Here is a 14263-nt window from a genome sequence, read left to right on the forward strand (position 1 = left end):
ATGAAAATATCGGACTTGTATTTTTGACATGATATCGATGTGGGGATGGTCCCTATGAACCCTTAAGATAGAGCCGCCCTTGCTCAGGGGTTTTTTTCATATCCGGTGTATTGTATAAATATACAGCTGTCAATATTTCGATTCCCTTTTTGGCTATATATACTTTACAATCTACAATAAATTAATTAATAAGTCAAATAGGAAATGGGACGATTCCGCGCCGCCGAGTGGGTGCCATCGACTGGGCGCTGGGACAACTGGGCGCGCACAGTTGAATGAAATGAGTAAAGAAATATAGATACGTTACGATTTGATACAGAGAGTAGACAATTAAGTTATTTTATTTCTATAAACAGCGTCAAGCATACTAATTCTCAATCCGTCACTGAAATATGTCAAGTGTAAAATGTATTAAGTACATTTACTGAATATGAATTATTATGAGTATTAAACATCCTTGTCTACTTTTTGTTTTAAAAAATAATGTAATCTATGCGCATTTCATTCGACTGTGTAGTACCCACTCATCTTGGCGCCAATTTGTCCTGGCGACCGCTTGTCCCGGCTCCCAGTCAGTGGCGCCCACTCAGCGGCACTGAATCGTCCTAGACCCGTAAAATGACTGTTCTTTTATAGATAAAAAGCGTTTCGGATTCAACATTTCACTATGGCCAGGTCACCATGGTGGTCATCATGGTGGACACCACGGTGGGTACTACGGTGGGCACAACGACGGTTACCACGGTGGTTACCATAATCCTCCTATCATAACTACTCACCACGTCGTCACCCAGAGTGCACCACCTCCGCCAGTTATTCAAATAGGATCATCGATGCAATCCGTGCCAGTGCAAAGTGTCCCCGTAATCCAGACTGCCCCCGTAATCCAATCTGCCCCCGTATTCCAATCTCCCCCGGTAATCCAAACTACCCCAGTTAAATCTAATCAAATCTATCCCAATATACCCACGGCGCCCACGGCGCCCCCGGCGGAAAACAAGAGTGAAGCTGGTAAGTTTAAAAAATATGTGTACCTATTATAATAAATAATATTTCAATAGATAATTTTAATGAATATCTACTAGAGAAGACCAGGGCGACACTTTATTGATTTGAATCAGTTCGCGCGCGAACACTAATAATTAATTATGGTAGGTACTGTAGATACCTATTCGAACTCGTTGGTTCTCAGGTAGGTACGTGGTTTATAACTATGTTGGACTATAGTAGCATATACAGGGGTGCGCCAAGCGGGGCATGTTAGGGGGTATGAAATATTCTGGTGGCAGGATTCAGGGGTCGGCAAGTCCGGCAAAACGTTTTTAATAATATTATTAACAAATGTATGTTATTCTATTATTAGCTATATAAAATTAACTCTATGATGAAAATGTCATCTGCGGCACAATTCTCTTTCATCATGTTATTTAATATTCATACATATCTATCGATTTAAAGATGCGTTATATTATAATTCAGAATGTTACATTATGTAATATGTAAAATAAGTGAATATTTTGATGACGATAAAATAATTATTTCAACTTTTCTTTGACTTCTGTTAAATTTCGAATAAAAATAGTTTTTATTTGAGGGGACGGTTATTTTGGTTGGTACCCAGGCGGCAGCCATCCTTGGCGCGTCCGTGGACGCCACCAACACCACATTTCAAAAGTATTAGTTAAAACAGGGGGGGGGGAAAACTTTTTGGATAGAGGGCCAAATTCAAAAATTCAAAATGAGCGGCGGGCCGCAAGTAAAATGTAAGCAAGTGGTATTCCTAATAAAACTAATAATCCAAAAGTACTTAACTGTAAGAACACACTACATAACAAGTAAACTTAATGAACCGACTGAAAAAATAAGAAATTTCTACAATAAAATAGTATTATTTAAAGGTCAATAGTTATTACGTGGTTAGGCAGTTTTCATTAAAAGATGATCCGAGTTCTAGGTGGTTTAACAGAATTTTGTAGATGCAAATTGGTAACAATTGGTATTCTTATTAAAGCCACCTTGATTCCTAATATTGCCAATAATAAATAACTCAATATGTTCCTGGCTTAGCCTGTACGTGTGAATGTACTTAACATATTTTTCAATTTTTTACTAAATCATTATAGAAGGCTTTAAAACTATTTATACATACATATAATAAATCCTATTAATCTTGTTTTTTCCTGCTTATATTTTTTTCTGATTTTTTATACTTTTCCTGCTTAACATTATTTATCTTAACTATTTTCTTCGTTCCCATTGATATTTTAAATATTTTATGTAGTCCAAAGCCTGATCTAAAAATGTAAGAATCTCAATTTTATTAATATGAGTAATATGACGTTTGAATACCCTTTGCCTAAAATTCCGAGAATTAAATAGATCGAAGAAATTGTTGATCAGGGTGATGTATTTGTATGTATCTTTAGAAGTATTCCAACACAGTTCAATTGCTTTAGAAATTTTTAAAACCGCTAACTAAAAAATATTCCACTGACAGTTTTCATTCCTCGTTGATACAAACTGGCAACAAGACATTGCTAGTTGTTGGCAAGCACTCTCCACTTCCATCTGCATATTTACGAATCTCGTGTATTTCTTGCCATCCCATATCTTTCGATGTCGAATGGCCATTTAGTTAGGTAGGCGATTTGCTACGTGTGATACGGGCTGTCCCCTTCGTAGTCGCTTCTGTGCTGGCCGAAAACAGCCGACCCCAACCGAACATCAAAAAGTTAACGTTTATGTTGTCGGACTATAGTGTAGGGGAGTGTGGCACGTACATGTCAAATATGCATCGAATATATTTCGACTGTGTTTAGGAAAAAGGGCGTAACCCTCGATTTTTCGAAAAGTGCTTTTATTAGATATTAACAATGTATGCAACTAAATAGTAAATACACGTTATGTAAAAAGGAAGTAAGCCGCAAATGCCGATTTATTATCTGAATTCAGGTTTTAATTGAGCTTTAATTAAGTTTTAATTTAAAGAAAAAAGCATTTACCCTCAATGTTAATGATTTTCTGTAATAACTTCTACAATTATTAGTAGATAGAAAAGAAATTACACCAAATCATCATTCATCATGCACCCAATGTCTATGCCTATTTTTTTATTAATATTAAACCAAAATCATTCAAAAAACGTTTTTTGCCTCTCCTGTAAAATTTATTCTGTGTGGGTTACGCCCTTTTTCCTAAACACGGTCGATTTGTAGGCCGACAGTGAATACAAAATAATGTTTAATGCAAATTTATGTAAGGCTGTTTGGTACTTTTTGAAAGGTCTTTTCCGATTTTTTATTTATTTTAAAGGCACTGAAAAGTTCTGCAGTTTCTGCATTGCTAGACAATTATTTTGAAACTAGATCTTCTCTCAAATAACACTTTTTTGTCATGTCTATAATTATATTATATTATATCGGACATAATAAAGAAGGTCTATCGTATCGCTTGCCAAAATGGAAAGAGTTCTAGGATAATAATATAATATGTATTTTGTTATTTGTTGTTCTATTTCAGGTATGTGCAAACTTTTTAGATTAAGGGCTAAGTTAGGAATATAAAATGAACGGCGGGCCGCAAGTAAAATATTATTTTCTGGACACACGTTATTCGTTATCATGAAAAAAAATTTCAACATAAAAAAATAAATAATTCTTTAATAGCCAACAATTTAATGAGAAGAATGAATAAGAACTGTTTTACATTCTTCAACATCCTTTTAATTTCAGATGTTAATTTTTAAGATTCTTAAAACTGCTTGTAAATGTTCATCAGTGATGTTTGATTGTAAAGAGTTTGTATTGATAATCATCCTAATTGAAATTGTTTGTTCACATAATTATATAAGTTGATCTAGAAATGACCAACATTTTTCGATCAGAATCTTTATTTAAGTTGTTCTAATTTGTTCGAATTAAGAGTGTTGTAAAATTTGCAGATATCTTCTCGACGGTGCAATTTATGTATTTATAAAATTTTATTTTTAACAAAGCGTTAAATGTAGAAAAAAGTATTTTTTTTTCAAAAAATACGATTAAAACTCGCGGGTCCCTCAGAAAAACTTGGCGAGCCGCTTGCCCAGACCTGTTCTATATAATCCAAATATTATAATTTGTATAGGTTTTTTTTGCACGTCCTTCAACTTGTGTTTTAATAATCTGAATTTTTCAAAGTGATTTTCTTTGATCCATATTTTGTATTCGATTCGCTATTGTGCATGTCTATTTATATACTCTGCAGGTATATATTTTTAGATGATGTGATTTCATACCTTTGAATTATTGATACTTGTAAATTAATATGATAATTTGTCAATTTAATATTGATTATACTCATGTACCTACTTAGTTATTAACTTTGTTAATTTTAATGTAAGTACCATATTATTATGATAATTAAATAATAATACATTTTGAAGTTTCTGTATTTATTATATTGAAGATATCCACCAATGAACATCAATGAATATTAATAATATTCCGTTTCCGCACGCCTATGGTCTCGAACGTTTGAATACGCATATGTCCACTCACTCACACAACCAAACACACGGCACGCAGCTTCACGTACCAAGGCAATGTGAAGCGTCTATCTGTATCTATTGTCTAAGATTTTTAGATAAACACTATTTATTATCACGAAAAATAAACACTACAAAAAAAATAATGAGAAGAATGAAACTGTTGTACATTTTTTAACATTTTTTTAAAATTCAGGTGTTAATTTTGTAGTTGATATTCTAAAAACTGCTTGTAAATGGGCATCGGAGATATTTGAACGTAAAGAATTTTTATTGAGGTTCATGACCGAAAATGTTTGTTCACATATATAGGTTGATCAAAAAATAACAAACATTTTTCTTGCATAAGTTGGTCGAATTTGTCTGAATTAAGGGCATTGTAAAATTTGGAGATTTCTTCCCGACGATGTAATTCTATTAAATCAGTGTCACACTTCAGATCAATAATCTCAAGTTGTAGCTCTGTCGGTACACTATGAATATCTATTGAAAATGGATCGCGTACTATTGCTAAACAAATTTTAATCTGTGTCAATATATATTTTTTTTAATTATAAAAAAGTTATTCATAATCAGAAGTACAATTAATGATGGCGGGCCGCAAAAAAATACCCGGCGGGCCGCAGTTTGCCCCCCTCTGAGTTAAAAGCATCCAAGATAATCTAACTATTGATACCCTTTAAAATGTGATGTACAAGCCTATCTACCTATTTAATATTAAATTAATTATTTGATACTTTCTACAATTAATTCACTATCGGCACCACAAGAATTCACTTTCTTTATAAAAGTTTAGTATTATGTAATTAAAATTAAAAGTACACACCTATTTTTACAACGTTTTTCTTAGCTCGTATTCGTATTTGTCCGGTGGTTTTTGTCCGGTACAATTTTTTTTTACTTCCCGACTAGCTAGACATTAATTGAAACTTTTAGAATATATCAGAACACGATGCCAATGCATTTTTTAATACTTTTAGCCATATGTAAGTAGAATTGAATTCATTTTCAGTTGATTCTGTTTTGTATGAAATATTATTTCGAGACCATTATTGGTTGCTAGGGGTCTGGGGTCCTAGCAACTAAATTATTAATATATTATTGCGTTACTATGGAAATCAATATGACATGTCAAAATGACATTTCAGTATTATTTCTATCAAGTACACATTTTTTTGATCGTTTAAGCTAGTCAAGTCAAGTTTATATGATTCAACAGAAAATTTAAAAACGTTGTATATAAAAAGTTCTTTTTATCTCGTAATTATTATTCACTGATCTCAATGTGATTTTTAAGGTTTTTCTTGGATCCCAACCACCTCGCAGCAGTGCAGCCAACTGGAATACAAAGCTGTGGTGGCTGGGTACGAAGCCAACGATAGGAGTCCAAACTACGTTGGCAGGTCTTGGCACAATGGTGACCTTCTTCCGTGCAGAGTCGTTCCACGGCATAGTGTCGCCTACGTTGCGTACGGTTCAAAAGAAATCCCTGTGCATAATTTTGAGGTAAGCGATATGCATGAATATTTATTTTTGTTACCACAGTGATGGAATAAAATGTAATAAAATGCAATATGTCACAATCCACAAATTTTTACAAATATAATGATTGGCACCAAAATTGTGGACGTATGCATACATGTTACATACATAGTCCATACCTACATAAAATTGTTATCAGTTAGGTAGCATTAGAAATGTTTAGAGTTATGGTCTGTATCAGGGGTGGCGAACCTTTTCTTCTTGAATACGATACAAATAATATAATAATGTAATATAAGCAAGCTCGCAGCGAACTGTGCCACGGTGAAATGTTTTATGTACAATTTACATGTAACCGTCATCGTATTTTTCCCAATCTGTGTGCGCCTTCTTATCTCTGCTTGACATCGGCCTTTTCGATGTAGGATACTAGATATACAATCTAATCAACTCTTTCCAGGTTTTGGAGCATATTTGCTGCTGGTAGAAGGTTAGTCCGATAGATAACCATTATAATAGTCACTGTTAAAATTGATGATAGTCATCAAAGGTATTTGATTAAAATAATCTGCCCAATATCCTATACAGGTACCTTGAACTCGATTCAATCAAAACTGATACATACCTGTATATTGATGACTTACTAAACGACGTTTTTTGACCTGCACATTATAGCAAGTTATTGGGTCTGATGGAAAATCTTTTGCCTGTTAAAAAATTCTGAAAATTTTCTGAAAAAGGTACCTACCCATTTTAAAAGATCAGTGACATCCCTAGACAAAATACCGCCCCTAGGCTGCGCCAAAATGCAGCCCCATTTTTTATACAGTAGATATTTTATGTATATATTTTATATGATCCTTGTATGACTCCAATATCTTACTTTTAATCATAAATACAGTATTAATTAATAGTCTCAACACTCAACCAAATAAAAAATGGTTTCCTGACCTTTATGTTGCAAAGTCAGTAACTATGTCACCCAAATCTAATTAAAATGACATCTCTGCTTCAATAGACAATATTGGGACTCCACGGTTTTAGATATATTAAAAACACACTTGATAACTTCCAAAACTTACGAGTAAATAGCAAAAACATTTGAATAAATTTAAAATTAGGTAAGTATGTACCTACCTATTAATTAAAATATAATTTGAAAATCTGCACGTTTCATTTCTGGTCACCAAGGACGTGACGTCCAAAATAAACATATAAGTAAAGTAGGCATCGCGAACCCGACAAAAAATACATTCCTGTTAAACCATATGTTAATTAGGTAATACATTTTGTTTCCAACCAGTGAGCTGATTTTTTTAATGGAAAGATATTTCCATTATTACTAAGTTTAGTTTAGATAGACTTTTATATATAGTATACCTAATGGTTCTCCTCGATTTTCCGCTCTTCGAGTAACTGCCGCCCCCAAGCGACGCTCAATCGGCCTACCCCAGGCGGCTCTCGTGGTGCAGTGGGTAAGACGCTGGCCTTCCACCCGAGAGTTCTGGGTTCGATCCCGGTCATGACAAAAATATTTATGTGTTTTTCTCAAAGCCTGGGTGTTTGTGATTGTTCAAAATTACTAACAACCACCTTGTACGAAAAAGCAAGGACATGGTTATTAATAATTCTAAAAAAAAAAAAATCTGCCTATCCCTACGGGATATCACAGTAAAAGATGCTCTTCTGATTTCATTATTATAGATGTATTTATTTTTATTCATAAAAAATTTTTTTTAGCAAAATAAATGGATAGCCAACATTATTATTGCTAAATTGTATTGTTTTAAGTATAATTCGCATTTAAGGTTCCGAGTAACTCAACTGTGTTAAAACTGACACGGTCAGTCGGTTTCTACTCGTCCGAGACACTGAAATATAACCTTCACCTTACACGGTACAATGTATTTTTTTAACTAAAAAATAAACATAAGTTTGATTCTCGTTTAATTTTCAGATGTACTGCCAATCTGGCCCCAGACTTCAGTGGGTGGCAGCATTAAATGGAAGTATTCCTAGAGGGGCAGTGGCAGCTGGCAAGACTAGTACTGGAGAACCTCTGTATATTGGCAGGGCTCACTATAGTGGAGCATTACTCGTTGGAAAGGTATATATTATGGAAAACAACAATTATATACAATCCCTTCAATAAAAATATTAAATAAATGTCAATAGAAGCCGTACATTAAAACCCACGGTGGCCGCGCGGCTTAAGCGTTGGACTGTAACGCCGTGGGTCCCAGGTTCGAATCCTGGGTCTGGCAAGTACACATATTGTTTTTCAATTTATGTCTGTCAGGGTATGGACCTAATAGATTGAGCATGTGGCTGACATCCATTTCTCGTAAAAAAACAAAATCTGTTAATACAAACCTCTACTCTGTGGAGACCCATATGATCTCATTATATCGGACATGGTCAAAGATATAATGGCTAAATTTTTAACTTTTTAACATTTCTAACTTGTGTACGGAATGGGAAGAGTTGCTCAAGTCGATTCAACCAGCAGTTGTGCCCATCCGACCTGGTCGTCATAACTCCATAAAATACTCTTAAATTAAAGTAATGTTAATTCAGTAAAAGCACATGTTGACCTCAGTCTTAGGTAACTGCTGCTGTAACATTCCCAGTCATAAAAAATGATGCTTCATAACCAAAGGCAGAAGTCACTAACTCCAGTATTGACGAAATTGAGATTTCAATGTCATTATATAGAAAAAGTAATGCCGCTTGACTGGCATAAGTCACGTAAGTCACGACTTAAAAATAAAAGTAATGAAGAACCCATACATGCACAGGATCGGACGTAGTCGAAAGAAGAAGAAAGAATCCGTAATGCAAAATAAAGGCTTGGTCGATTTCGATGGGTAGTAGTGTCAAGTCGAATTTCAAGACCTTGAGAATCCACAACTGAAAGGAAAATGGATATTGACTGACCTGGATAAACGCGGGTGGCTTGGAAGTGAATGATTCATTATAATATAAATCACCACATCACTTTTACGTGTAAATATAATAATTTAGTGACATTCATGCATGATTTATTGAATTAAGAGCAAACGTAACGTTTTTCAGTTAAAACTATTATATATTCCACTGATCATTTTCATTTCAAATACTTGAACATGCATTATAAAGGTACCTGCCTAACATTATCATTGTGTTCTTATATGTAAAACATATTTTTTTAGGTTCATCCAAGCCACGGCTGCTGCTATATATCCTTCGCAGGACAAGAAGTTAACATAACTAACTACGAAGTGATGACAGTCACATATTCCTAAAACTGAAAATTTCTAAAATATTTGTTTATCTAAGACAATATTTAGGTATAAAAGAATATTAATAATTATTAAAAAATCTAATGTCTGGTTTATTTATTTGAACAATCACTTAATAGTCATTTTACACTTTGATTTTTTTATAATACCTATGTCATTTGCCGAAACGAATGTTTTATCCTTCGTTCACGATGAGAACATAAATAATGAATTATTATAGGTGCTTTCAAATAATATACATATAGTGTCTATTTTTTACGTACACCAAATGTTACACAAGGTGAATCGGTGGGTATTTTGGTTAATGGGAAACATATTAATAATATCTATACGGTATGCCAATGACACCGAGCTGATTGCTGATGGCTTAACGGCTTAAACACGCGCGTTAACATGATCTTACTCCCTACTTTATTTATCGTTTGTCAATTTATGGCTACGGCCGTATGTTGTAGCTTAGCCACTGGGAAGTGCCAATAGAAACGGCATATTTCAAAAAAAATACTACCTTATTCTTAGGTCAATAATTATTATAAAGCAAACATTATTCGTAGGATGTTTATCACAATTGAATGGTCAAAAATATAGCTTATAATCAGTATCTTTATAATTATCTTCAAATGTGTTAATTGTGCCCATTTTTGAATAATAAAATGCCTAATTCTTGTCAAATTTGGGATCAAAAAGATTATAAAATACATTTTTTAGCGTAAATATGTCACTATATAATGTTACAATAATTTTACTAATGGTTTTGTAAATGCGTTTAAAAATTAATAAATCAAAAATATTTTAACACCACTGCACATGGATGTACTGAAATATGACCATATTCTGAAACATAAGAGCGAGAGGTTTAAAAGAATACTATTTTATGTATTAAAAATACTTTATGCAGTCATCAAATGTTTAAAAAAAATATAAAGGATAATAAAGCTTCAAAATTATATAAATAGATTACCTACAACGTGTAAGGAATGTCCAGGGTTTTGCTCTGAAAATACCATAAAAGCTCCATTTAAACTATGCTTAGCATGTGGGCCCTTAAAGAGTTTGTATCAACTGGTAGAAAGGGTTAATGAGGTCAGCAATTCTTATGAACCCCAAGGAAACAAAACTATTACTAGTATCAAAAATAACGACACCACAGATCAACACAAGTTTTGTCATTAACAGCGAACCAATTGAACGTGTGACCCATTATAAATATTTAGGTAAGTAAGTATATGGGTTAATGAGAAATGGGACCAGTTTCAGGAAATACGAACTAGAATTAAGATCGCAAGAAGTGCCCTTCTCAAAAGTGACGTCCCTATATAAAATGCCGCCCCTAGGCAGCGCCAAAATGCCGCCTCATTTTTTATACAGTATTTTTATCATCCTTTCATGAGTCCCCAATATCTAAGAAATGTGTTGTATGGATAAATTACTAACAAAATATCAATAATTATTCGCAAATCTGCACGTGTCGTTTCTGGTCACCAAGGGCGTCGAAGGGCAACAGAAGTAAACTATATATCGCGAACCCGGAAAACCAGTCAGCTGATTTTTTTAATGAAAATATATTTTAGTTATTACTAAGTTTATGTAGCTATTTCTATATATTCCAAATGATTTTCTCGATTAGCCGCCCTTTGAGTAACTTCTGCCCCCCAAGCGACGCTTAATCCGCCTACCCCCACGGGACATCACTGCTTCTCAAAATGAGACGCCTCCTTATCAATCGATACCTTAATCTAGGTCTGAGACTGCGTATGGTCGGTTGTTATGTTCTCTCAATTCATTTCTATGGTATGGAAGTATGGACGCTAAACCATGAGATGTCACGGAGAGTTGAAGCTTCCGAGATGTGGCTGTATAGACGCATCCTCAAAATGACAGACTGACCGGATGAAATGTTGAAGTTATCAATAGAATGGGAAATGACCGAGAAGTTCTGCGTAGTTGTAGTATCAAAACCAGGAAACTAAAGTACCTCGCTCACATTATGTGTCAAGAAAAGATCAATGGTAAGCGTAGCAGAGGACGCCGCCGCATTTCGTGGCTTAAGAACCTCCGTGATCGGTACGAGTGTAGCTCCACTAATCTGTTCCGGGTAGCAGATGAAAAAGCTAAGATTGCCTTGATGGTGGCCGACCTCTGCTAGGGGATGGCACAATAAGAAGAAGAGGGAATGTTATGGCAAACAATTCGTGGAGGGAAAGCGACAATAATATTCGTATTCGCAAAATGACAAGCTATGTTGTGGGTACTATACTATGTAGCAGTGGCGAAGGGTGGAGGTAGGCTGTTAAGATGCGCTATAAATAGTACAGACTAAATTTTGTCAGTCATACTTTTTAGTCATACTTGTTTTCAACTAAGAATACAAATTGTAGATGGTGTTAGTTAGTTTTTAAAAGTTAGTTAAACCCTGCCTCAACCAAATCATAATACTTTAGGTAGGTATGCTATGGGCGATCTGACAAAATTTGTGTACACATTTTCAGTCACACTTTTTTGTTTTCGTTGAAATAAACATATATATTACAGATAGCGTTGGCTAGTTTCTATTTAAATACATCTGGTACATACAGGTACATCTAAACTCATCTCGACTGCAACAGGTCTAATATGTCGATGTGATTTTGTAGGTTTTCACAAAACACACGTAACCTAATGTACCTCTGCATAATGCTCGAATGCGTTATTTTAACAGCTGGTATTGCAATCAACACATTTCACTCGACATGGGGTGCAGCTATAATTCCAAAATACAACACTGGCACATGTGCAGAAGTGGATTTGTCATTCGTTTCGGCCTGCCGCGTGACGTCACTGTCGCGGCATGGCCTCGCCTATGCCCACGGACTTTATCCCAGACGAGTCGATTTTTAATGTGCGGCAGGGCTTAGGGTTACATTACCTACCTACCTCGTATGCATATTGTACCTAGCAGTTGATATGGTTGAGTATAATATAGAGCTTTTCTGTCGAAAAAGCTTCGGCCTGAGAAGCGCACTGACAGGGCCTTGATCGATCACTAGCCATTTTCACAACAAAAACATTCTGACTGAATATACCTAATCCAACGGCAGACATGGCCTAATTTGACACATCAACAAACAGTGTACTATTCATAATGACAAATAATATTTTAATTAATTCATTTATTTATAAAAAAACACTTTATAAAGTTTCAGATATAAATCTGAATGTTGTACGTGGAATCATAAATACAAATATTGTTACAAAATAATAAAATATTACAGTACGGTAAAATAAGAACAAAATATAAATTATCATTGGAAAAATAAGAAAAAGTAGAATTAAATGAACATGCAACATTGTAAAAGACAGAACAAATTTTTTTTTTACAGGAATGCTCTAGCTCCTGAATAGAAATACGTCATATTGAACATGCCAATATATTAACTATTTGAAAGAGAAAGAATCTTGGGTTTTGAAGAATACAATGAGAATTTTGATTTATAAGTGGCGGAGAACACTGTAAGATGCGGTGCGATGCGCGCACGGCGCAGGACACCTAATTGGCACTTGCTTTGTGCACAGCGTACGCGCGCAATGCATGGCTACTTGCAGTGTGCTTTGTCGTTAAAAATCAACGTGAAATGGAGCATGGCTGCATTGTAATTAGGGTGCTTCGGATAGTAAAGAGTGAGGTGCAACCAAACACTGAATTTTCAGATTTAACCATAACTAAAAAGTCAGTTGTGTCGCCATAATTTTAACGTGGATAACCTCTAACTATATAACCAACTTTTAAAGTATATTATATAATATGTAAGTATGGATTAATATTTTCCCAATATCGGGATCGAGAATTTTAATCTCAAAATCCCGGGATAACTAGCTTCTAGGTGTTACAATTGTTTTATTCTGATCTGTTACTAAAATGATGGTAATTTCAGGTCAAGTCGTATTTTTTATTAGTTTCAAGTGATTGAGATTTGATTTGAGATGATTTGAGAATTGACATTTCCTATCTATAATATAACCACTACGTATAAACAAAAAAGGCATGTATAAATACAATGACAATTGATTTATTATAATATCAAATTTATCATCGGTTGTAGATGTGTTAACAAGAGGTAGGTACACAGAGCTGTTTAGACTCCTACTTTTTAAAGATTCGGTTCCGTTTTGATGTCTGTGGAAAAATCGAATGGGGTTCGGTTCTATCAAATGACACATCGGAGCCCTGGTTCCAAGTTTGTTTCCCATTCATTAAAAAACAATATACGTATTCACCTATCTAGTTTTAGGTATATTGTGGATATTTTATTTTAATGTCAAAACTAAAAAAATACCTACCTAGGTGTCTTTAATATTTTTCCAAGATATCCTAACCAGTTTGAGCATAATATGCATTGTGAACATAAAAATTTGTAGGTGCCTTTACACGAGTGGTTTACAAACTTATTATGCCTATTGGACCCCTTCTTAAAGCAAAAACCTGACCATGAACCGCCAAGTGAAATAACTCTACATAAGTGCATAATAGAAAAGTTATAAATTTAATATTGATGTCTTCAATGGTAAATAGTCATGTAAAAGTAAAACATTTTGATATTTAAATTAGGTAGTATTTATTGAAATTATAACTTTTGTTTTAAATCACAAAAACACATTTTTTTCAATGAAATGGGTGAACCTGATGGGATGCTATGAGATTGTTTATGTTTGGCTCTATGTTTGTAAGTAACATTCGTAAGTCTTTACGAGCACTAATTTTTGGTCGGCTTCTTTTCTCATGATGAGGTTCATAAATGCACTAAATCCATGTTCTACAAAATAGAAAGACGAAAAAGCAATTGACAGCCTCCGTACATTGTGACCCATAATGCAGGATATAAAATTGTTATCCGTTTTTGTGACTAGAATTTGTGGTATCCTTGTTCAAACATTGGTTTCGGCTTCTCATTTGTGGATAATTCAATAAATCTCCTGTATTGATTCATGAGTTTGTGGGTCT

At 34.3% G+C, this 14263-nt stretch overlaps 1 protein-coding gene across 1 annotated transcript; it reads left to right on the forward strand.

Moving 5' to 3' along the window:
• The first annotated feature begins 635 nt into the window (after nucleotides 1-635).
• Nucleotides 636-9357, forward strand: LOC147073435 (pfs47 receptor-like). Its single transcript, XM_085945547.1, has 4 exons — nucleotides 636-1011; nucleotides 5820-6028; nucleotides 7962-8111; nucleotides 9196-9357. Exons 1-4 carry the CDS (start codon nucleotides 834-836, stop codon nucleotides 9286-9288), a joined length of 630 nt encoding a protein of 209 aa, XP_085801673.1. The 5' UTR covers nucleotides 636-833; the 3' UTR covers nucleotides 9289-9357.
• Nucleotides 9358-14263: the final 4906 nt, after the last annotated feature.

Source organism: Rhyacophila brunnea, unplaced genomic scaffold (assembly GCF_057557595.1).
Source record: "Rhyacophila brunnea isolate RB1 unplaced genomic scaffold, BYU_Rbru_1.0 scaffold_18, whole genome shotgun sequence".
Taxonomy (NCBI): domain Eukaryota; kingdom Metazoa; phylum Arthropoda; class Insecta; order Trichoptera; family Rhyacophilidae; genus Rhyacophila; species Rhyacophila brunnea.